The sequence below is a fragment of the Haliaeetus albicilla genome, chromosome 11 (genome assembly GCF_947461875.1).
Source record: "Haliaeetus albicilla chromosome 11, bHalAlb1.1, whole genome shotgun sequence".
In the NCBI taxonomy this organism is placed as follows: Eukaryota; Metazoa; Chordata; class Aves; order Accipitriformes; family Accipitridae; genus Haliaeetus; species Haliaeetus albicilla.
Genome location: NC_091493.1, coordinates 18,310,508 through 18,334,012, shown reverse-complemented (window position 1 = coordinate 18,334,012; position 23,505 = coordinate 18,310,508). Strand labels below are relative to the sequence as shown.

At 40.6% G+C, this 23,505-nt stretch overlaps 2 protein-coding genes across 10 annotated transcripts in view; both read right to left on the bottom strand.

Moving 5' to 3' along the window:
- Positions 1 to 15,660, bottom strand: part of PPP3CB (protein phosphatase 3 catalytic subunit beta) — a 50,599-nt gene extending 34,939 nt beyond the window's left edge. For 3 of the 9 annotated variants that reach the window (XM_069796368.1, XM_069796366.1, XM_069796367.1), the window contains exons 1-3: positions 15,206 to 15,656; positions 2,554 to 2,754; positions 327 to 451 (exon numbers count right to left, since the gene is read on the bottom strand). In XM_069796368.1, the coding sequence (XP_069652469.1) occupies positions 327 to 451; positions 2,554 to 2,754; positions 15,206 to 15,275 (396 nt within the window). In that variant the 5' untranslated portion in view covers positions 15,276 to 15,656. Of the gene's footprint in view, positions 1 to 326; positions 452 to 885; positions 1,018 to 2,553; positions 2,755 to 15,205 lie in introns of those variants that run through there. The other 6 variants (XM_069796364.1, XM_069796365.1, XM_069796369.1 and 3 more) reach the window with 4 other exon arrangements.
- Positions 15,661 to 17,901: 2,241 nt separating this feature from the next.
- The window catches only part of USP54 (ubiquitin specific peptidase 54), a 131,659-nt gene continuing 126,055 nt past the window's right edge, over positions 17,902 to 23,505 (bottom strand). Inside the window, exon 21 of the transcript XR_011326846.1 lies at positions 17,902 to 18,030. The gene's annotated coding sequence lies outside the window, so the exon portion shown is untranslated. The remainder of the gene's footprint in view (positions 18,031 to 23,505) is intronic.

The window sequence follows — 23,505 nt, the reverse complement described above, 5'->3', positions numbered from 1 at the left end:
CTCCAAAAATATACAGACACACACCTTCCTGCATACTACCAGAGAAACAGGATTATGTATAATAATGGTATAGAATTCAACTTTTAAGAAACTAACTAAAGGAAGAGGAGGAAAAATCAGTAAGTCTGGTGATTTCAACAGGACCGTCCAAACGGCTGGTCAACATCCACCTGTAAACAGGCCTTTGTCATAGGAGAAACCACAGCAAGGAAGGACACATTCACATGTTAAAGCAGAGCTAAAATTTAATTTGAAAACCTCTGTGAAAGTGTGCTTATAGAAAAATTTAGGACAGAACAGATTATATTAATATATTATTCAGTTACCTCTATACTAAAATAACCTCTGTCTACATAGTCACCGAGGAAGAGGTATCTTGTGTTAGCAGGTGATCCTCCCACTTCAAACAGCTTCATTAGATCAAAGAACTGGCCATGAATATCACCACACACTGCAAGCAAAAATTTTGTTCAAATTAATTTAAAAAAAAAATCTAACAGAAAAGTTACTAAGTTATAGTTAAACAGCCACAAAGTACTTCTAATTAAGAGGAAAGGCAGGTATAAAGCAGGAGTAACAGAAATTTTTGAAGCTTCCCCCTTTGTTTTTCATTAAGATGCTGTCCTCGCTACCTGTGACAACGCTGATGATAGTCCTATATGAGTCTAGCAGATTGTGGAATATTTTTCAAACAGTTAAATGCACTGAGGTGTTGAAAGTTGTCAGCAGCTCTTTACTGTCCTCCCCAACCCCTTAGGTATCTTTGCAAATTCTCCTTGGTATGTGTATTTGAAAACGCCTACTGCTTTGCAACAATTTGCTGTGTCTATGTGGGACTGAAAAAAGCAGGGAGTATGCTTTTGTTTCTGAGTCAGACTAACGTACCTTTCAATATCATCATATCTTCTCTTTGCTCAGTTACTTTTCTCCTTCAAATAACCGTGTTCACTATTTCAACAGTGGATTTTTCTTGTGTTTTTTAGAATATGAGACAGGACAAGACCAGTGGTCAGCAACCTAAGGCAGAAGTGCCAAAGATAGCAGATGGGAAGACTTTGAAGAGGATACAGCAAAGCCAGGACATCTCACAATTTGAAAAATGTATGGAAGAGACAACTGCTCCTAACTCCTCATACCCACAGGAGTTCTGAGCTCAACAGAAGTCAGGAGCTGCCTTCTCGCTTCTGCACGAGGTATTGCTGATAACAACAGGAATTTGAGAGACTATGCCTTCCGTTGATGCAAAATGTCACTGATCAACTGACAAATAGCATCTTCCAACTTCTCACAGTTTATCAGTACATTTTTTGGGGGGAAAAAAGCTATTCTAATTTTGGAAAGAAATACTGGATATGGCATACCACACTTTAAAGGCTGTTACTCCCTTGGAGCAGACCATTTGTCATCATGACCTAAAAAATACTAGACTAAATAGAGTATGTCCTCTTTTATGCCACTTTTCTTAAGATTTCTACTCAAACACTGCAAGAACTTTCCTTCTTTTTCAGCTGCCAATATACCGGTAGCTCTGGGTAACTACCTGAATAAATGGAAATAGAAAAATTCTAAACACATGGACAACACTGTAGTTTTGAGATTTATCTGGAGCTTCAAAAGACTCTGAGTTCAGACAGTGACTTAGTGGTTTCCACCATTTCAATCATTCTTTTTTTTAAAAAATGTCAATAATAATGTACTGTTTAAATGTTTTCCTTTACCCAATACTAACAACTTAAAGCAAGCTGATGCTCTAAAAGAAGCTTTTCAGACATTAATTTTATATAGTTCCATCTAGAAGAAAACACATTCAAAGGAAAGAAAATCTCATTTGACCAGATATGCAACGTAAACTATTTTCTTTGAGTTTGGATCGTTTATAAATAAAAGTACTAAAGGACACCAATTCCAACTCTTACCAGGTCAAACAGAAATAGAACTAGTCAAACCATGAAAATACTCCAAAAAACCCTAAGAGTCAGTTTTGTATCACAGTGGATCTAGTTGTAGTATGTTAAAGATGCTAAAACAATCTTTCAACACTTTCCAATACTGCTACCCTCACAAGAACATGGTTTTACATGCAATTGTCAGTCTCGCCTACAGAGGAACTATAAAGGCGTATTTTTCACTCAGAAGTCCAGTTTGCAGTATTTGCTTCAAACCATAGCAATTCGCTTCTCTTCACATACTTAGATTTCAGGATAATTCTGAGTTCATTTTTCCATTCCAGGTAGATGTCTTTATTCCCACTTACAACACTGCAGGAATTAGAAATCTGTAATTCATCAGCATTTAACTACTTTCTATTTTGTCATTTGAATACGAATCACACTATTTTTTTCCAACGGGTTTAATGCCTTCGTTTTGCACAATAATGTGCAGCCTATTTTTTCAGGCCATTTGAGTACTCTTAAGCAAATCCAGTTGTGAGGGATAATTCAATAAGACTATACAGAAATTTTATTTTAGCAATTTTTAAGACAAACTCTACTACTGAAAAAATCTGGCTTTTTTCCAAATTTAATTATGAGTGAAATTATCTAGAAATATTACCTGTAATTGGAGCTTCAACTTCTATCATAGTTTTTTCCCTCCGTAATATTGCAGCACCCTCATTGATGATTCTAAGTGCAATTTCTTCATCCACTCGACCTTCTTTTATCAAGTGGTTCTTCAAAATGTCAACCCTTGGTCTTCCATCTGTGTCAAACACTTCTTCAGATGTCAAGCGATGCGTTGGTGGAAAAGGGACAGCTAAATTTTAAAAAGAAGAAACAGTAGTCGCAACAATGCTATTTTAAAAATATACTCCATCTAGGATCGGATCTGTCATGGAATAGCTGCTATCCAAAGTAGCAAATTTGTCTTACAATCAACCAACTTCATGACAACATTAAAAGCTGGATGGAATAGTGCTATCTGTGTATGTATTTAAAAAATTAACATCTATAACGTGCAAGTTTGTAGAAACTATAAAACAGAGTTAGAAGACACAATAATATGTACAACATTTGGAAGAGTTAAAACTGCTTTTGCAAAGGGACATCATCTCTCCAATATACTGCTATTCTCTGAAGGACTCAACAAGTGTTGGGGATGCAGGAGATCCCTTTAATATCCACTCAGACTTGCAAAAGGCATTTTAAAAGAAACCCATCATCAAAGCTTCAAAAAGAACCCCCCCCAAAACAAAAAACCACCACAAACAACAAAAAACCCAAACAAAAACACCACCAAAAAAACCCCAACCAAAGAAAAAACCTCCAAAACAAATCCAGAGCTTGCAAGAAAAGGACACAATACTGTTTAAAGGACTAGAAATAAAAGGAGGTAATAGCCAGCACCTGGAAAGGAAGAAGGTCACTGGAAAAGCCCTACTATAAATGTGAGCTATTTGATAAATTCATAAATTACACTAAAAGGAAGGTAACTCAGGAGTGATGCAGCCTTCAGGTGAAAGTAAGTATTCCAGACAATGAAGAATAGGGCAGGCTATGAAGAGCTACAGAAGTCATCCATCCTACTGAGTGGCTCAGCAAAATATGACACATTAAGTATTAATAAATGCAAACTAATGAAGGAAACAAATCCTAACTTTACATATAAAAATCACAGATTATAAAACTACTATGACTATTCAGAAGCAAGGTTATTCCTATAGTTCTAGGAAAATATTTGATGGTGGTAAGTCAAATAAACCCAGAAAACTGAATGTTAAGAATTATTAGCAAATAGAAAACAAAAGATGATGCAAATTATGCCACTGATAAATCTAGTATGCAACTCTGGTTTGCCCACCTTATAAAAAAGAAAGAATAATTAAAAAAGGCTTCAAGGAACAATAATGGAAATCAAAAAGTTAGAATTATTTCTGCTACAGGAGTAACTAAGTAGACTAGGATTCTTCAGCCTAAAACCATGAAAACTAAGAACTCTAACAGAGGTCTATGACAGCATTAATGGAGAAGGTGAAGAGAGAGCAGCACTTGCATGCTCTTGGCTGCTGAATGGCAGAAAGAGGCAGGATGGACTCTGCCACTTTGAAGTTCTGTCAAACCACTGAGTGAGCAGCAGAACAAGTTCATACTATCAGAAAAAACTGTAATTATGGGAGCCTACAACATTGCCATTGTAGGCTGAAATTCCTTCTTTGAGCTTGTTTTCCTTATTTTCCTGTTGTGCTGTCCCTAAGATGATAAAACTAGGAGTAGAGGCTGTCCATATACTAGACACAACTTTAGAAATTACTGTAAGTATCCGAAGTCCTTGAATCCTGGCTTGTGGGTCAAAAACAGCCGTATGTGATCCATATCTCAAAGAAGTGGAGCAGATGAGAGGTCTGAGGTTGGGGACCAAACCAGGCTCAGCAACTGCCCAGACAGCACATTTGATGTCCGGCAGCTTATATGAATTCAAACAATGGCAGTTCAGTTACTGTACAAGTGAAATATGTATGTGGGACATGGGAGAAGAGGATACATCAAAATTGCCACTAAGCAGTGCATCAGAATATCGTCACACTCACGCAGCATTACAGGAAATAAAACTAATCTAAAAAAAAAAACAAACCAACAAAAAAAAGCATACCACTATCGAAAGAATTAAACAAAAGAGAAAAGGAGCAAACCCATTCAATTTCTCTCCATTTAAATATTATTTCAGATATGTTTAAAAAGAAAAATTGGAGAAACACACCTATTCAAAGATAAGAACTAGTAGTATGAATACACTTGTAGATAGATTATTTAGATAATTATTTATTTTCTTACTCTCCAAAGTTAAACTTTACATTCCAAAACCCAATGCTTAAATACCAAAATATTCACTGACTTCATTTAAATTGACTTCTAGATTACTAGCAACACATTGTTATCCCTGTGTTTTATGCAATAATAAAAATCTATCGGTAAAATAACTGATGCATAAATCACACACATATATTCACTGAAATTAAATTATACTAGAAAATAAACTGGAGAATTGTCTATTCTTCCTGTTATAAGTTTCTAACTAGGAAGAAGCTGAAAAATGTGCCGTTGCATTACAAAGTGTAGAACAAATCTGGCACTTTATTTTTGGACATAAAGTATTTTATTAACAGAAAAGAAATGGTTTGCCTTTCCTTCCAGTCTCCTCTAGTAATGGTTCAAGTTTCATTTGGAAGTGTTAAAATTCCATGTAGTCCAAATGTTAATAAACTTAGCATACTTAAGAAATCAAAAGACAACCACTTCTGTTCAATGCACAACAATTGTTTAAAAATATAAATCTGTCTCTGAAAAAGAGAAATCCATTGTTCCACCAAGATAAATTTAACTATTTTTTAGAAGCACTTAATTATGACCATGCAAGCATCAATTCTAGCATTCACTGGTTTTTTTGAACTTGTCTTTCCAACCTTCATATTCTCTTACTGTTATTTTTGCATTAATTGGAAGTTTATATTAATCTGTACATAAATCAATTTTAGGCCATTTCTTCCCCCACTTTTTTTAACACATTATTTGTGGGCCCACAACTGCCTTCGGCAATGCAAAGTCAAGCTCATCCTTTTATGAGAGACCAGACAATTCACGAAGTAGATTTCTCCTGTTTTAACTGTTGCAAAAGCATTAGAGATCATACCTTCCCAGAAACAAAGTCAATCACCTCCAAGACACAGTTTTGTAGGAATTGTACTTTATTAGTACTACTATTATTCCTAGATAACAATCTACTTAAGTGAAGGATGACCCTTTTTTTCTTCTCAGAGTTTTTTAGGTAGATGCAGGGTGTGGTAGAGGTCTGTTGAGGTGACCAGCTGTTCTTCATTCTCTTATGTGCAAATCATTACTGACTTATGACTACCAATAGCTGCAGAATTCGGAAAGATGGTGTTGACCTCTTCCTTATGACAGTTCAGAAACATTTCAGGGTTCTAAGCACATGGCAGATGTCCATGTAATATATTTCAGATCAGATTTGCACAAAAATTAGTTCTATTTTAACAAACTGCAGCTTTGAGTTTGTCTAGCAAGTTACATTTTTCTGGGAGGCTATAAAAACAGATGTTTCTGTCCATTGTCTAGAAAGAACTGTCTCAAATTATTTGAATTAGTATACTTATGAAGGTTCAAATTAAAAACTCTCTATATCCAGGGGTTATCCATAATGTCCAAAAAATCACAAGTGTTAGTATCAATAGTGAAGCATCTGTAAAGTTGTATTTGCCTCATGAAAAAATGTCTTAAAACTAGTTCCTCAGAGTTTAACAAAATCCTTTTCATACAATAAATGTATTTTCCTATTGCTCAAGAAGGATTTTTTTATTTACAATAATCTTCAGAGAAGGCAGAATAAAACATGGCCAAAAGATTTTAAAGGCATCACCCAGCTGAATAAAACAGTAACACTTACTATAGAAACTTTTCTTTCCATTTTATACTTTTTTGTCTCAACAATAGTTAACACTACATTATCTCTCATACCTTTGAAAAATATTACAAATAACATCTTTTAACAGGTTAAGGATGATAATTTTTGAAGCATGCATACAATTTCTGCAAACTAATGGGTTTAATTAAACCTTTGATGAAATAGTAATAGAATGTTATAGCCTAAGGAAAAAGAATTGCAGCATGATGTTTTCCAAGACAGAAATATAACCCATGTTTCAAAGTCTTTGTGCATAACCTCGGCTCTCGGGACTGTAACAGAATGGTAATTAAGAGGAATTACCCTAAGGAAATAACATGGTGTTGGTCATTAAAGGATTCCCTTCTTCCATTCCCAGCAAAGCTAAACAACAGAAAAGCATTTAGAGATGAATCTCTAAAGCAATACACACTGCAATACAAAATAACAGACCATATCCTATTAGTAAAAGTATTGATGTTAGTAACAAAGGTAACACATCATGATTTACAACAACATACAAGATTTTCTAAAACAAACCATTGCTTACTAGTCAAAATTAATCAATTTCAATTTTAAAATATGTATGCATGATATAATTTTAACTATATTGATTCAAAATTTTAAACAGTAACGCTGGGGCAAAGAAAACAGTGAGTAGCTTTAGGGATTTGTTAACAAAAAGGTTTTGATGGGGTTTATTACTATTTGTATATGCATTTAGAAAGAGGAAAAAAACCACCTTTCTTTTATACTGCAGTACTACTTAAAACAGAAATATCAAAAGCAAAACCTCTAAACCTAGTTCTATGCTGACTTTCTACAAGCCTCTGGGTACATTTATAGCTTACAATAAAGCATGCTACAGACATCCAAAGGTAGCACCAATCTGAATAGATAAATTTATAGTACATTGTAAAGTAGTTCAAAAGTAGAAAAACTACATTAGCATGGCACTTTATTCAACATAATAATCCCTGCTGTGAGGTGCAGTATGGCAACTAACACAAACATGCTACTTCCAGACCCAAAGCAGATCTCACATTGCCTAGTAACTCAGTACAACAGTAGCTGCTAACAAAATCTTACATGTAGATACTGTAAATTTAAGCCACGCTGATATATATGCCCATTTTAACAACCCTGGTTAAATCTGGCTTGTATCAGAGACCCTGTTGGAACAGGCTCATGAAATAAGATGAGATCAAAGCCTCTAGACTAATGGTAGGAAAAAGTATGAGGGATCAACTGTACAAGGTACTGTACTTCCACAAGCAAAGTATTTTCTGCTCTTAAGACCTTATAACTTATAGAATTCTTTTTCTCTGGCAGTGGAGGAAAATTAGCCATTTTTCCTTTATAATCAGGAACCCATGACATGTTCCACAAACTCAGCTTTGGCTGCAAAAGCACGCTCAATGTTCCAGATTTCATTTCCTGTTTTAAGAGTGGTTTTGATTTCACAGATAAAGTCTCAGCTCACATTACTAAGGTCACTAAACACAGACATTGTGTTTGTAAAGAATTTGCTGCTTTGGTGGCAGGTGTACACAAAATGGTATATAATGTTTGTCTCCAGTAAGTGGTATCATGTATCAATACAACCATGGTGTTCTGTGAAAAGATAGGCCAGTATCCTTCATTTTGTCAGCAGGTTTATTACTACGACAGCACAGTTGTCTGCGGTTTTTCTGTCGTTTGGTCAGGTTTTGTGGGATTTTGGTTTTATAAATGCATTGCTGTCTATGTATTGTCACTCAGAAGAATCACAAAGCCTAAAACCTAGCACATCTATCAGTTTGTTCCTGGAGTTTTCATGCCTCTGCCAACATCCATACTGAAGAAAGAGATGTAGCACCCATGACCGCTATGAGGACAGAATATATCCAATTATCCTTCTGCATTTGGCAGAACAGATTTGAAAAGAAATAGCATAAAGACATCACAGATGGTCTATGGACCAGCAACCCTGAAAATATTAGTTAAGCACAAATACACAGCAGCGACTACTTGAATCAGAAAGCTAGAATCAATAGTTGGCAAAAGATACAAGTTACCCTATTCATCCCAAACAAGAAAGCACAGATTCAGCAAAGTCAGTTTCTTGCAAATTATGGTATTTTTCCTAAATGCCACAAAAACTATCCCTTTACTCAAGTTTCTTTGAATGCATACCACCTACTATATTAACAAGCATTCTAGAAGAAAGCAAAAATGACCCTGTAAACCATGAAACCCTACAAAAGCAACTGCAGGCACTATTTATTTTTTCCTTACTTACCATGTACTTGCAGTCTTAGAAGCTTCATAGAATTTTAAATCTCAAATGAAACTATTGATATACCTAGTATGCCATGGTACATTCACCTTTTATGCTGTATGTGTAATTTTTCAATTAACTGGGTCGATGCTTTTGGAAGTTTCTCTCAGGAAAAACATAATTATTTGTTTGAAAAGTATTTAAAGATGATCCTCCCATTAAAATGGCCACAGTGTGTTATGCCAAAGGATTATTTAGTGCTTAAACGTGCTTCTGGCAATGACGGATTCACAGATCTTTCCCTCCCTATACTGTTTTCCAAACAGGGTGGTTTGAGGATTTCCTCTAGAGCTTCACCCAGGCCATTATGTTTATGATCACTGATAGAACTATTTTTCACTATTTTGTCCAAATCCTGAATAGACGCTTTTATAGTTTTTGCCTCCACTGGACCTTATTGCTATGAATTCCACAATTTTAATTATACATTATATGAAAAAGTATTTCACCTTTCCTTTATATTCATTTCTGGAAAATTTTGTTTAGTACTGCATTTCCCCTTTTCAGAGGGAGACAAGAATTACAGTTGTTTCCTATTCAACTTTTCCATTAAATACCATTCATTATGTAAGCAGTATCTAACTCTACTCCCTACACAGATACCCCTTTTCCAAGTCAAGGACTTCTCATCTTTGTGGCTCCACCTTGCATGAAAGCCAAGATCTGTGCCTCTGAACAGATCTTTAGATAAAGAAGAAAATCAGGAAGGGGGACCAAAATTAATTGCTGCTGTTCAAGATGCACATATAACACAAGATGTGTATAATGGCATAATGGTGCATTCTCTTTTTTCTAAACTTATCCTCTAATAATCCCTAAATTCCTGGCAGCCTGTTTGACTGCCACCGCACTAACATTTTCACAATATTATCCACATAGACCCTAATGTTTCTTTCCTGAGTTCACCTCCCTCTACGTTTAAGCAAGAATTGCTCCTTCCCTTGCAGAGTCTACTCTACCTTTACCAGAACAGTGCCTCCTGCAGCTTCTTTGCCAAGGCACTCAGTCTAACAAGAGCTCTCTGAAACATCTCTGGAAGGTTACTATCCTGAATAAGTGTTGTTATTTGCCATTCACTCTGTTTTCTAAATCACTTACCAATACATTTAAAGAGCACACATGACAGATGTCAACCTCCCTCAGCCATGGAAGTTTACTAGCTATTCACATCCTTTCTTTCCTAACTAATTTTGATCCAAAAGGGAGTATTTCCTCTTTTGCTTACTTTAAAGGCTCCAATGAAGGAACCTGATGAGTAGTTTTGCCTGGTTCAACCAGCTCACTGGCGCCTCCAAAAAGAATTAACAATTCCTCTTGATTTCCATCCATGAAAACTGTACCAACTCCTCTTTATTTCTCCAGGGACATAGTTAGTCCACTCTTTCTTACAAGTGCTATGAGTCTGCTTAAATTAAACTTATTGATCTACAGTTCTCTAGTTAAATCCAGAGTTTTTAAAAAAATGTTGCTGTGCTCTATTTCTCAGACTGAGAAGATGAGTTATGCCACAGGCTACGGAAAATAAATCTGCAATTTTGCACCCAAAACCCCCAAAGAATTCCTTTAGAGCCACTAGACAAATATCTTCTGGTCCTGGGATTTTTTTATTTTTGAACATTTGTTTTGTTGATATGTTCTGAAACCACTTCCATTTCAATGAGACAATTCTTTGGTCCCATTCAGCAATAAGAATTGATTCATGTGTGAGAGAGTCCTTAGTTACTTATGCAATGACCACGTGTAAGTAGTTGCCAGATTTTTGTGCTCTGGCCTTACCTTCCCAAGCCTCAGCTACTAATTGGCTCTACTGAAATTAAGGCAGGCTTCCCTTTCTGCATGGAGTTTTTTGGGTTGTTGTTATTTTAAGATTCATTCACTATAACCATCCTCTCAAAAAAAAAAAAAAGTATAGGGCCAGGCAAACACTAACTTGTCAGAATTCAGTTCCATTCCATTGTCTCTCCCAAAACAAAACTGTGACTTTTTTTTTTTTTTAAGTATGACCTTTTAATACTCTCTTTACTCTACTCTGCTGCTTTTCGGTATCACTTTAGAGTAACTTCTGACCACCAGCATAAAGACATTCCAAGTGCCTTATAATATTTTTAAAACAGCCTTCATGCTGCCTGTGAGCATTTATCCTTTTACCTGGTTTGGTTTTTTTTCTTTTTTACCAGACTCTGAATTTTCAAGTTAAATACTGCTATGATTTCTTTTTCTCCTACATGGAAATCATTGTTAAAAAATAGCTATTAGTGTCTTAATTTAGGACCCTGATCAAGGCTATGAGGTACTTCTCTTTGGGATTCTCGAAGACTTGTTTCTATGAGCTACCATTTAATATCCAAAATGACTGTTTGCTAATCAGACTGTATCACGACTTTTATCCACAACAAAGGAATACTGAAGCCTCCGATTTCCAGAAGAACAGACGTCATGCCCAAATTTAGCAAAAAACATGCATTAGCTCAGCACGACAAGGCCCTGTGGACTGCTTCCCAAAGCCTAGTAACACCCGTAGCAGGCAAAGTGCAATGCCAGGGAGGTAGAGTAGTTCCAAGTAGAACTCTGTGGTGTAGCTACTCACAGGTGGGTCAGAGAAGCCCTGGTGCTTTGCCCTCAAAGGAAAGCCAATGAAGGCTCATCCCTGCCATGCCTAGGACCACTCTATCAAACTGTCTTGAGCTTACAAGGACTTCCTCCCTATCAGTGAAAAACACTTAAGTACAAGGTAGTGAAACCGTTGTTTCAGTAGAACAGATACAACACATTGACAAATTTGAAGTATGAAAGTCACATGCACTGAAAGGTCAAGTGTGCTGACTGAAGTAAATTACCATCCAAAAAGAAAGGCAAATCCAAACCCAAAAGAACCACATACAGCAGTTAAATATCAACAGCAGTTGAAAGAAAAAAAATCCCCCCCCCCCCCGTGATTTTGACAGAACATAATAGAGAAAAATGCTATCTTCCACGAGACAGTAAAACACTAAGTATCAGTCTTCAAAGATTAAGAGGGTGCCTTAGAAAACAGTAAATCAAGATGACAGGTATGTTTTCCCATCTCTATTAAAAAAAGCATTAACAAAAGCCTTGCCGCTAGACACCTTTTGGGAACCAAATGCCAAAAACTGGCTTTAAACATTTCATTTTCATAGCTAATCATTAATTTATAGGAAACTCTGTAAGTACAAATTACTTAGACAATTTAACTAAGTAATGAAAAGAGAAAATTTGAGCTTTTTATACACTTTAAAAGCAACCGATGATCTTTGGTGGCACAATTCATACTTAGGAAGGTATGCCAGACCAATACAGCTAGACTGTATAGACTATGTATTTAAAGCCACTACTATGTTTATTACATGTATCTCTAATATGAACATTACCCCAATAACCTTTCAGATATTTTTCTAGACATACGTGCTTTCCACTAATTGCTAAATATGCAGGTCAAAATATAAAGGGGAACACATCCTAATAATTATCCTACCTTATTAGAATAGTTACTGATGATACAATAATTTAACCATTTTTTTCTTGGGTGACCATCTCTTGCCCATTTCTGCCAGCATATATTATTAGCGGTAAAGGATTTAATTTCTCATGGCCTCTGAAATTTAATGGTTTCTGTTATTTTCTCCCCTCTTCCAGTAATGCAGAGAAAGAAAATAAAGCTAAAATAAAAGCAAGAGATGAAAGAATGCAAATACAAGCAGACATTAAGTCCTGAATGCACACTTCCTCCCAAAAAGACCCAGTACATGGAGAGCATGAAAGCTGAAATACAGACCAATACACAGATACACCAGATAATATTACTACATTTCTCTCTGTGGCTCTCCTCAAGGACCTGAGACATTACAAATGAAATGTCTCAGCAAGGAGACACAGAAAGCCTGGGTGCCCCAAGGATGTTTTTTCTTGGCAAAAGAGCTGGCACACAAAAAACCTAACATTTTTAGAACACTTTTACACTTTTTTTTTTTCCTCCTATAGTGGATCACATTACACAAAATAAACACGAAAAATTATCACCTAGAAAAGAATCCCCAAACCTTATTCCAGTAAATAAATTCATTAACAATTATCAATAAATGGATACTTATGAAAAACAAGGCAATTTCTACAGCAATTCATAAGCATTACAGAAGTTAAAAGTATAAGACTTTATGCAACCATTTGAACTGTTGTCTTAACAGTTTCACCAGCACACCTAGTCTACACATTTCCAGTATAAAAAATTAACACTTTTGGATCCCCTAATATGCAGTGTTGTCTTGACAAAAGCAGAGGGCCCACCTTAAGAGAGCATCGCAGAGTATGGTGAACATTTCTTGGTACGCAAGAGACAACGCATCTGTTTGTGAACAGGGATATAACATAGTTATCACATTTTAACGTGGTTTCAAACAACATACTTATGTTGCGTAGATACTTCCACTTAGCACTGACATAACCGGCAACCTTGCACCTCTAGGGTCGCTGTCTAAAAAAAGTATTTCCAACTGCACTGCACCTAATGGGGGAGGGGGGAACCAAACCACCCTGTCCTTCATATCAAGAACACAGACAGCTTGGCATAGCTGTCCAGGCTTTCCCCAGAAGCCAGTGATTCAGCATGATATGTGCGAACAGGACAGGTCAACAGAAAGAACAGAAAGATGCTGCTATATGAACACTAACTGGTTTTAATTATGTCAGATGAAGCTATCAAAGCCCGATTACCTTTACAATAGTTCTGTATCCTACACACCCAGGTTCAAAGAAATAGTGTAACCCCAGGGTGTAATCCTGTTAGAATGAAGCAAGTCTTAGCTATGATTTTAAACAACCAGGTGCACAGGTCACATTTAACAAGCTGAATTATTGAGTGATTGGAAATCAGCAGGTTTTCCAGCACACTCTAAAGTACCTAATCACTTATCATTAGTCCTCTTGCATTGTTTGAAGAACTTAATTTGTTACAACAAACTGTGGTAAAAGTAAAAAAATTCAGCAAGTCTAAACGCTACACGTTAAAGAAGCAATAATAAGTCCAAGTTTCCAACAGACTAGTTTTAACATTTTCTACTTTCACTCTTGCAATTTGTTCAAACAAATCAACAGGTTAAGCAATCCAAAATGACTAACAACTTACTGTGAACAAAGCTTTCCAGCCTACTGGAAAACATGCAGATTTCCAAAACACACTATGGGATTCCAAGACTTTAATTAAGACCTGCTGAAGACGACGACATCCTTTGCATTTCTCAAGACCCCCTGTTATACAAAAAGTTAAACAAATGGATCTCCACCCCTTCGAACTCAATCGGACCCTGTGTTTGTAGAAATGTCAATCTTAAAAGTAGGCTGCTTTGCGTACAACCATGAATTCCAATAGCCCAGGTCTGCTATCACAAATGTCCGCACTGGCATGGTCAAATACAGCTCAAAATCAAAACCTTTGAGATAAAAATAAAAAGATCTATACTTTGAGTAAACAAACCCCTAGAAATTCTTTGAAGTGTTACTTACGCTATCCTCTCAGCTGACAATTTCGATCTAACGAATATATTTTAGGATACTTTAGTTGCGAAGGATTATTCTCCCCTCAACTACTAAAATGACACACTTGACGTGCTCCAGAGCAAGGATCTTAGTATTTTACAGCATTTTGGTCGCTAGACCATCTTAGTTTTGCACAGATGTATCTACTTTAAAACGTTTTACTTTTTCTTCTGAGGAGTATAACATTTGACTTCTAAAGGCTTTCCATGAGACTGCGCTACCAAGAAAGGCCACGAAGAAATAGATCAAGGTGAATTTTTTCCATCGGAACGGGGAGCCCGAGAATCGGCAGCCAATGGAAAGGGCAGCAGCACTGGATTCCCACTCCCTTTTCCTCGGCGCTGTCAGCTCCCGCGATTACAAGGATCTCCTCTGCGCAGGCAGAGGAAAACCCCCGCAGAGAACGAGGCGTGAAGGGGCCAGACCCCGGGCGGGGAAGCCGGTGGCCCCCGGCCAGCAGAGCACAGGCACGCTCCTGCCCGCAACGCCAGAGCAGCGCACCTGGGCGGGATGCGCCGGGACCGCAGGCCTCGGCCAGGCACCGCTTCCACCCGCGGCGGGCTGACCCTCAGCCCCACGGGCAGCTCCCGCAGGCAGTGCCAGCCCCGCTGCCTCCCCGGGCAGCGTCCGCGCCCGGCTCGGCCTCTCCCCCGCTGCAGACCGAGCCGCCCCCGGGCATTTCCACGCCCGTGCGGGCACCCCACGCCTCCGCAGGGAGCCGGGCAGCCCTCCCGCGGAGCCGCCGCTCCCATCCCTACCTGGGGGCAGCTCGGCGGGAGGCAGACGCCCAGGAGAAGGCACCTTCTCCCCAGGCGCGGGCGGGCCGCCCCTCCGAGCCCGGCCGTCCCCGGACCCTCGGGGCGGCCGCCGCCCCGCGCCGGGCAGCCATGTTCCCCGCGGGCCCGGGCGGCGCGAGACCGCGCGGGTCAGGGGGACGCTCACCCTTGACGGCGCGCTCGCTGGTGGCATAGGGCGGCAGCAGCAGCACCTTGCTCCCCTCCTTGGCGGACATCGCTAGGCGCTGCCGGGCTCCGCCGGCGGCGGCTGCTGTGCGCGGCGGCGCCTTCGTCCGCCTACCTCCGCCGGCGGAGGGCTGGCGGCGAGAGGGCCGCGCGGCGGCCGGCGGCGAGGCGAGGCGCGGCGGGGGCGGCTAAAGGCCCCGGGCGGCGGCGGCGGCCCAGCGGAACATGGCGGCAGGCGCGGCTCCCAGCTCCTCGCGCAGCGAAGGGACAGTCCGCCTCAGGCCCGGCATGCACCGCGCCGGCACCCCACGAGGGGACTACGGGAGCGTGGCGAAACTCCTGGCTCCGCCGCGCCGGCAGCGCGGCAGTTAGGGAGCGTGGCGAAACTCCGCTCTCCCCGGGGCGGCGCCTCCGCCGCGGGGCGCGGGGATGGGCGGAGGCTGCGGCTCCGCGCCCCCGGGCTCTCCCCACCCCGTCGGCCGGCGGAGGCGGGCGAGGAGCCGGGAGCGCTGCGGAGCGCCCCCGCCCCTGGGACCGGCGGGCGGGGGGGCGGTGGAGCGGGGAGAGGAGGGGGGCGGCGCGGCGAGCGGCCCGGCCCGGCCCCCAGCGGCCGCGGGCCGGCGGCCACCATGGAGAGCTCCGCGGGGCCGCCCGGACTCCTGGAGCCGGGGCAAGGCAAGGCCCCACCGCCGGCGGCACGGCGCGGGGAGCCATTTTGTCAGGCGGCGAAGCCCGAGGGCGGCGGAGGGGCCGCTTTCCCCGTCCGGGCTGAACGGGCGTCCGCAGTCCCCCCCCCGCGGGGCACCACCTCAGAGCGCCCGTTCGCTCACCGGGGCGTCTCTCGCCTACAGCACCCTTGGAAGAGGCCCCTCAGCCTCAGCTCTCGGGCGAGGCCTTAGGTGCAGGGCCACCCTAGGACAGGAGAGGGAAGGAGGAGGGAAAAGAAGATTCCCCCCCGCCCCAGGAAAAACCTGGGCACGGCTTCCTGCCAGCTCCCACCGCCAGATAATGCAGCCAGACGTCTCTGCTCCACCCTCGGAGCTGAACAACAGTGCCTCCAACAAAGGAGGCAGCCAGGACCACTGAGATCCCCGGGTACCGCAGCACTAGCTGCCCCCTCCCAAGCCCCGACGCCCCTGGCACAGAGCTGCATGGGGAGGTAACAGCACTGCACCACTGGCCTCACCTTTGCAAATGCAGCAGACCACGGCCCTTCCATTATAGACAAACTAGGCAAAGTTTGTGTAGAGCAACAGGTCCAACCATATGCAAGGCGTAAAACAGGGCTTTGCCTTGGCAGAAAGGTTGGTACAAGTGTAGTAAATCTAAGCGAAGATGGTCATTCTTTATGACTACTCTGTATTAAAGTAGCTTTGCTGCTGAAAAAAGCTAAGTAGTTCCTACTGTCTGTTGTACCAGCTGTTAATAATTTCACCCTCTCTCCTCTGATTTAGTGTGTCCTTAGTTGTACCAGCGCAGGTTAGCTGTAGGACTGCACTGTAGTTGGATCACAGAAATTGGCGGGGTTCAAAAAACAAAAACCAAAACCAAACAAAAAACACCCCCAAAAAACTCCAAACTAAAAAATCTTTCAATCTGGCATCACTTAAATATCTGCCAACAAACCCCGTCAGATCTAGCAAACACCTAAACATACACAGATAACCATATTTAATCAAATGCAGTGTATCTGAATAGTTGCTGCTTTGCATCTCAGCTAATAATACAGCTCTTATGCATTATTTGTACTGAGCTGTGCAAACTATTTCACACAATAAACCAGGAATTTAAGAAAGAAATTCAGAGGTAATAGTTTCCAGCAAGGCCTTGGTTCTTGCTCCATTCAGGTCCAAGGGAAAAGGATGACACCTGAGGTGAGTACCTGCCATCTTGAGCATGAAAAGCTGTTTGGCTCAAGCAAAAATACATTAAAATTGATGGGTTACACAAGAGCTTGGGTTGACCTTGCTTTTTCATTACATAGCCAATACAGTCCAAGCAAGAAACTTTGAATGAAACATCACTGGAAAGACATTCAAGGAAGCAACTGAAAATTTTAAGGGAATCAGAATTATAAACCCTTGGGCTATTTATTAATGACACTTGTAAGACTCCAAAGTTTTTGGAAAACCAGAATTCTATTAATTCCACGTCCATGAGTAATATGTGTGCATGCACGCAAAAAGAGAGTTGGGATACATTAGGGTATCATGGAAGAAATCCTGGATGACTATTTTGGATTTAATCGCTAAGCTTTCCAGTAGCAGGAATTACTACTTCATACCACATGTTCTGCAAATGTCTGTCATTGTACAACCAATTTAAAGGGCCTGTTTTTTAAACAGAACAAAAGCTCATTTGCTTCAATAGCATACACATGTATCCATCCAAAATATGCAGTGAGAGCACGGGACAGGAAGGGCAGTAAGTGAATGTTGCTCCTATTGACTTAGCATTAGCTTAAAGTAGATCTGCTGCAACAAGGAGCAGGGGGAATGAATTCAGTCTCTTATTTAGGATCCAGAGAAGCTCGGTAACATATGCACTTTGCACGTTTGACAGTGTGAAACAGCAGAGCGATTCTCGTAAAGAAATTCATTTGTCCATACATTTCCAAACACAGTGGGAGCCCAAGACCTTGCTGAGTGTTGTCAGGAATCACCCCCTTCACCTCACCTGAAGTGCAGCTGCAAGAGAGATGCCTCTTACTTCTTTCAATTGCTTTCCTCTCAGGAGCCCACAGCTGACATGCATCTGGTCTCCTGGGGTATGAAGTAAAAGGGGCTGATGCAGTCAGAACTCTGGCTGAGGAAAAAGCATAGCATAATTTTATTTTGTTACGGTGCTGTGCCAGGAGACATTATCAGCTTCTAGGCAGCATACCTAGTGCCCTGCATGCTGAAACACTTCCAGACAAATCCAGGCATCACCTAAAGAAAAGGAAAGGCTCATACAGACAAAATCTTGCTGAGTTCCACCTCCCAATACGTCAGGTTGATGTGATAAATGGTGTTATGTCTCCCTACAAACCACATCTCCTTAAAGCATTAAAAATAATAATTTGAATAACCTTTTTTTTAATAACAACAGCTAGAAAGAGAAGTTAGCTAGCACAGTTACCTTGGGGTTTTACTGTTGTCAATTTTCTAACATATTCCATCTTGCCTCATTTAAATACAGAGCGTGTGCCTTTGCCATTAGGACAATACCAAAACCTACATTAGGGAGAGAGAGAGAACTACAGAACTCTACATAAGCCCTTTAGCTTGTCATTGAAGCTTTTTCATGTAGTATTGTCTCTCAATCTGCTAGAGACTCTGGAAGGGGCATTCACATTGCCCCAACTCACCTCATGGTGAAAGCAAAGCCAATTGATTCGGTACATCTTGTATTCAAGGAATCAAAAAATTTCTATTAGCACCACAAGTAGCATTATAATTGTAGGAACTTAGGAACACAATTACAAACAGAAACGTAGCCTTGCAGGTAGAAGTCAGTGTGCCTTTATAATCCTGACAGTTTCCCACAAATCTACCACAACAGCCAGACAAATGAAAGTATTTCTGAAAAGCAGCGTCACATTTTACTTCCTGTTCAGCTTTGCTACCAAGTGGCCATTCCATTCCACATATTTTAATACCGAATTTAAAAAAAAAAAAAAAAAAGAAACTAAAAACCCCCGATTCCTATTCTGAGTAGATATTCCAAACCATTAGCTAGCAGGTAGCACTGGACTGCTGTCTGAACAACTGCTTTCGTAATGGAGAAACAATTCAGCAAAAGAAGCACATGGAATAATCAAGCCAATCCATCTTATTCTGTACCACGGGGAATGGAGCCATTTGAGATGCAGACAATCCCCATCTTCCTCTGGCTCCATCTCAAAGCAATACACACTGAAGCTGCATAAAAAAGATGTTTAAGCAAAAAGGTGTTATGTTAAAATCTGACTTTTCCGACACCTCCCCTGACTGAGTACTGCAAGTTATAGTAGCATCTATGTTTTAGTAAATCATCATCTCAGACAACAAGTGCTGTTTATTGAAGTTCAGAAGGAAGTTAGACATAAAAACGACTATATGAAATTCTGTAACCATCTCATGCAGGAGGTCAGATGATTGGAACAGTCCCTTCTGACTCTAACAACGACATATCTTTAAAACTGGCACAATGCAATGTCCCAGAATCATCTAATTACCCAATAAGAACTTTTTTAAAACTCTAAGAAGGAAATTGAATCACAGGAGAGAGAGAGATATATTCCAGATCCCAAGAGAAAGATGCATAGAGCAAATCTTGCACAGATAAACCAGGTCTGACAGGGGAAGACGTGCTATAAGCAGGAGAATAAGATGAGGAAGACAAAACTTTTAAGAGGTTGTTCCATTTCATTGACTCTCACTAGCGACTGCTTGAAACTGTCCTTTCTGAATTGCCAGAAATAGTATTGCGGTTGGTATAAACAGTGAGACTGCCTCAGAACAAGCCGCATTTTATTTTAAATACATTTTGACATATTGTCGTACCAAGTTTCAATATGAATACTTGAAAGCTTTCTTTTAAGAGGACACAAGATTTCCCTGCTCTCCAAACCCATTTTTTTTATGGCAAACCTTATTATCCGCAACATGAGGGCATCATTCAGAAAGGCTGAAAGCAGTCTTAAGCCATTTTCTCCAGCATCACGAAATCATTATCACTGCAATACTCTAGCTGCCAATGTCATCCAGTGCTGAGAAGCTGCACCGACTTAAAAAGAAAAAAAACCCCCAAACTGAATTAATAGATAGTTACAGGTATAAATTACAAGCTACTTGACTATTACAGTCTATCCCATTACACTCCCTTGCTGCATACATTTCCTTCATTCCCTGGTAACCTCTATGAACAGGCTGTGGAAGTACAGACTACATTTTAAAAGCTAGTCAAAGCCACAGGCATTCCTTGCATCATATCACAACTGTAAAAAATAGGGTAAGGCAACCCAGCCTGTGCCACTTAGCCTGACTAGAATTTTAGGTGATTTTTCATACCAAAACCTACCAGCCACATCTTTAATTTAAATCTCACACCTCTGGAGTGATGGTACCTCAAACTCTTCCTTAGATTCCGCAAAACATTGCTCACTTGCTCTGCTTAAAGCATTCCTTCCCCCGCCCTTATTATCTAGTTCAAACTTTTCCTTCCTTAGCCTTAAGTGATTGCTCTTTCTCCTACCATTTGAGACCAAGCAATTCCCTCTCTTCATTTATCTTACTACCTTGATGATATTAATAGTCTATGATCCAGTCACCTCTACTCACTCTAAAAATTGAGTTCACTCTGCTTTTTGCTGCCCTCCTTTGTGTTTTCTCTAGTTTTCTCAGAGACTCCACAAGCAGGAGACTTAACTAACAAAGTATTCAAAGCAAGCAGGTCTACATATAAGACCTTGAAAAACAACTATCTTGTTGCTCTATAACAGGAATTATGTTGGGTGTTTTTTTTTTTTTTAAACTTTGATGAAGCATGTTGATCCATGAACATGATATCCTACAGATCAGAGAAATCCCATTAATTTTAAAGGAAACTGTGGCAGGGAACAAACCCTCAAAAGGCGGAGATACGACAACTCAGTTGCTGAAGAATACATGTACTCTTTTCTCAAACACGCATCTGGCCATTGTTACCAGATGGCAAGAGTGCAACTATGCCTTCAACCTATTCCTCTGCATCCTTTTCCCAAGCTACTGAGACCAAACACCATTAAGCATTAATAAGACTCAACTGTTCCATTGGGACTGGATAGTTTAAGAAAGGGTTGAACAAAAAATGACCCTCATAATTGGGCAAACCTAAGGTCATGACTGATTCATAAATGAATGCAGAAAAAGGATATCCCAAAATAATCCCACATAAGGATTTAAAAGCTTTCCTACTATCTATTTTGTATATGCAACTAGAAAATTATAAAACCACTGGAAAGATGTGGGCTTCCCCCCCCGCCAAACTATGAGAAGATGTTAATGAATTTATTTTCTGCTCTGTACCATGCAGCTCTTCATATGAATTACATACTTGTGTTCAAATCAGTAGTTTATCATGAAAAATCAGTTGAGACTCCCACACACATACCTTCCTCTCCATTTTCAGATGAGTAAGGTTTCATAAACACGACTGTTTTATCTGTTATATTAAATAGCTTCTTTATGCCTCTAAGGGTAGTAAACCAAAACCAGTCTACAGCACTGAAATGGTTCTTTTAACATCAACTGAGGTTTTTTTCATCTATCTGGAGAAACTAACTGAACTATCAAAGCAAACGGAAAAATTATTTATGCATTATTTCATCCGATTCAGAACGATTAATACATAGGGTCATGAACAATCAGTTATTTCTTCTTAAATGTACTTAAACACATGCCTGCTTTCTAAAAACTTGTAGCTGACAATGGTAGTATAACGTTAACTTGATTAACATATTTTCTATCTAAAAAAAAGTTAGTCTGAACCTTCACAAAAAGCTGGAGTTTAGTATGCTGTATTAGAACTACAGGAATTTGAAAGCAAATTATTTTCAAGCAACAAAACAAGTAGCTCCATAGCAAACAGAACCCAGAGATTTTTCAAATAGAATATAAGCTATGATGGTAGGTTATACAGTTTTATTTATATCTATGTATATGCATCTCACACGACCAACACCTTGTCAGACAAGAGAAGTAGAAATACGTATAACTTAGTGTCCTGGGTTCAGCTGAGATAGATAGAGTTAATTTTTACAGGAACCTGGGAGGTGGGGGGCATAGCCGGGGCAGCTGACCTGAACTGGCCAAGGAGCTATTCCATACCATGTGCCATCATGCTCAGTATATAAATGGGGAGCGGGCCGGGGGGTGGGCTCGACTTTCGGTGGGGGAAGTGGCGGAGCGTCGGGTCCCGGGTGGTGATCAGTTGCACTGTGCATCACTCTTTTTGTATACTCTTTCATTAGTACCGTTGTTGTTGTTGTTGTTGCAATTTCTTTGTGTTGTTCCAGTAAACTGCCTTTATCTCAACCCTCGAGGTTCCAGGTTTGTTTTTTTTTCTCTCCTCCGTCTCCCCCCCTATCCCACCGGAGGGGGGCGGGAGGAGTGAGCGAGCGGCCGCGTGGTCCTTTGTTACCGGCTGGGCTGAAACCACGACAGTCCTTTTTGGCGCCCAACGTGGGGCACGAAGGGTTGAGATAACGACAGATCTGGCCAGAGCGTGTTGAAACAAATTTGTCATACGCATTTCTTATACTAGATAACTAGATGTTAGTCACAATGTAGATTAATTTGTTTACATGGTGGCGTTTTGTAAGTTCTTATATGCTCTATGTATTGCCTGTAGTTGCGTATCTCATCTCTGGGAGAGTGATTGGGATTATCATTTTGCTGTACTGGGCAATGTCGATTTGTGAAATGATTACATCACTGGTCATGAGGTTAAGCTGGTATCTGTATGAGGCAGTGATATCATTTCCATACTTTGGGCACCTTCTGTCGGATTTTATTGGTAATTACACCCAATCCATGAAGAAGTTAGGGGGGGACCCCGTCCATTTGCCTCCCTTTTCTCCTTCCGACTAATTACAACAGCTTTTGAGAATTTTGAATATCCTTGGGATGCGCAAGCCAGTGTGCTGTTAGTGCTATGCCTCCTGAATATGTTTCAGGTCTTGTTTAGGGCTACAAAAAGGCTCTTTAAGAGTACCACCCAGAGATCTGCCCCAAAGCTGGATATTCATGGGTGGCACGGCATGTGGGAAGATATGGGCAGGTATCTAGAGAACTTCTCACCTCCGGTGGCTTGGAAGTTCACTCCCGAACAACTACAGAACCCTCATGAAGTGGTAGAATATTTGAAAGAAAAATGCTGTGGCTATTCCAAAGACATACAACTTGCTGCACTGTGCTGGGCCCTGACCAGTATCTACCAAACACTGCTTGATATTAGGCAGCATCCTCAGGGGGAAAAGGGGGAAAAGATGGAAAACAGGACAACATGCACCGTGGCTACCCCAACCCCGACGACAGGCACCGTGGCTACCCCTATCCTGGTGACAGATACTGCAGCTAAACCAGAAAACCAACCTGTGCCAGTATCAGTCGCCCCTGTACAGAAAAAGAAACACACAAAGAAATCAGTTCGCTTAGTGAGAGATGAAGATGAACCAGGGTCATTGCGAGAACAGGAGGAAGAGGCAGAACCTCAAATAATTACCCGATCTCTATCCCTGAGTGAGTTGCGTGACATGCGAAAAGATTTTAGCCGCCA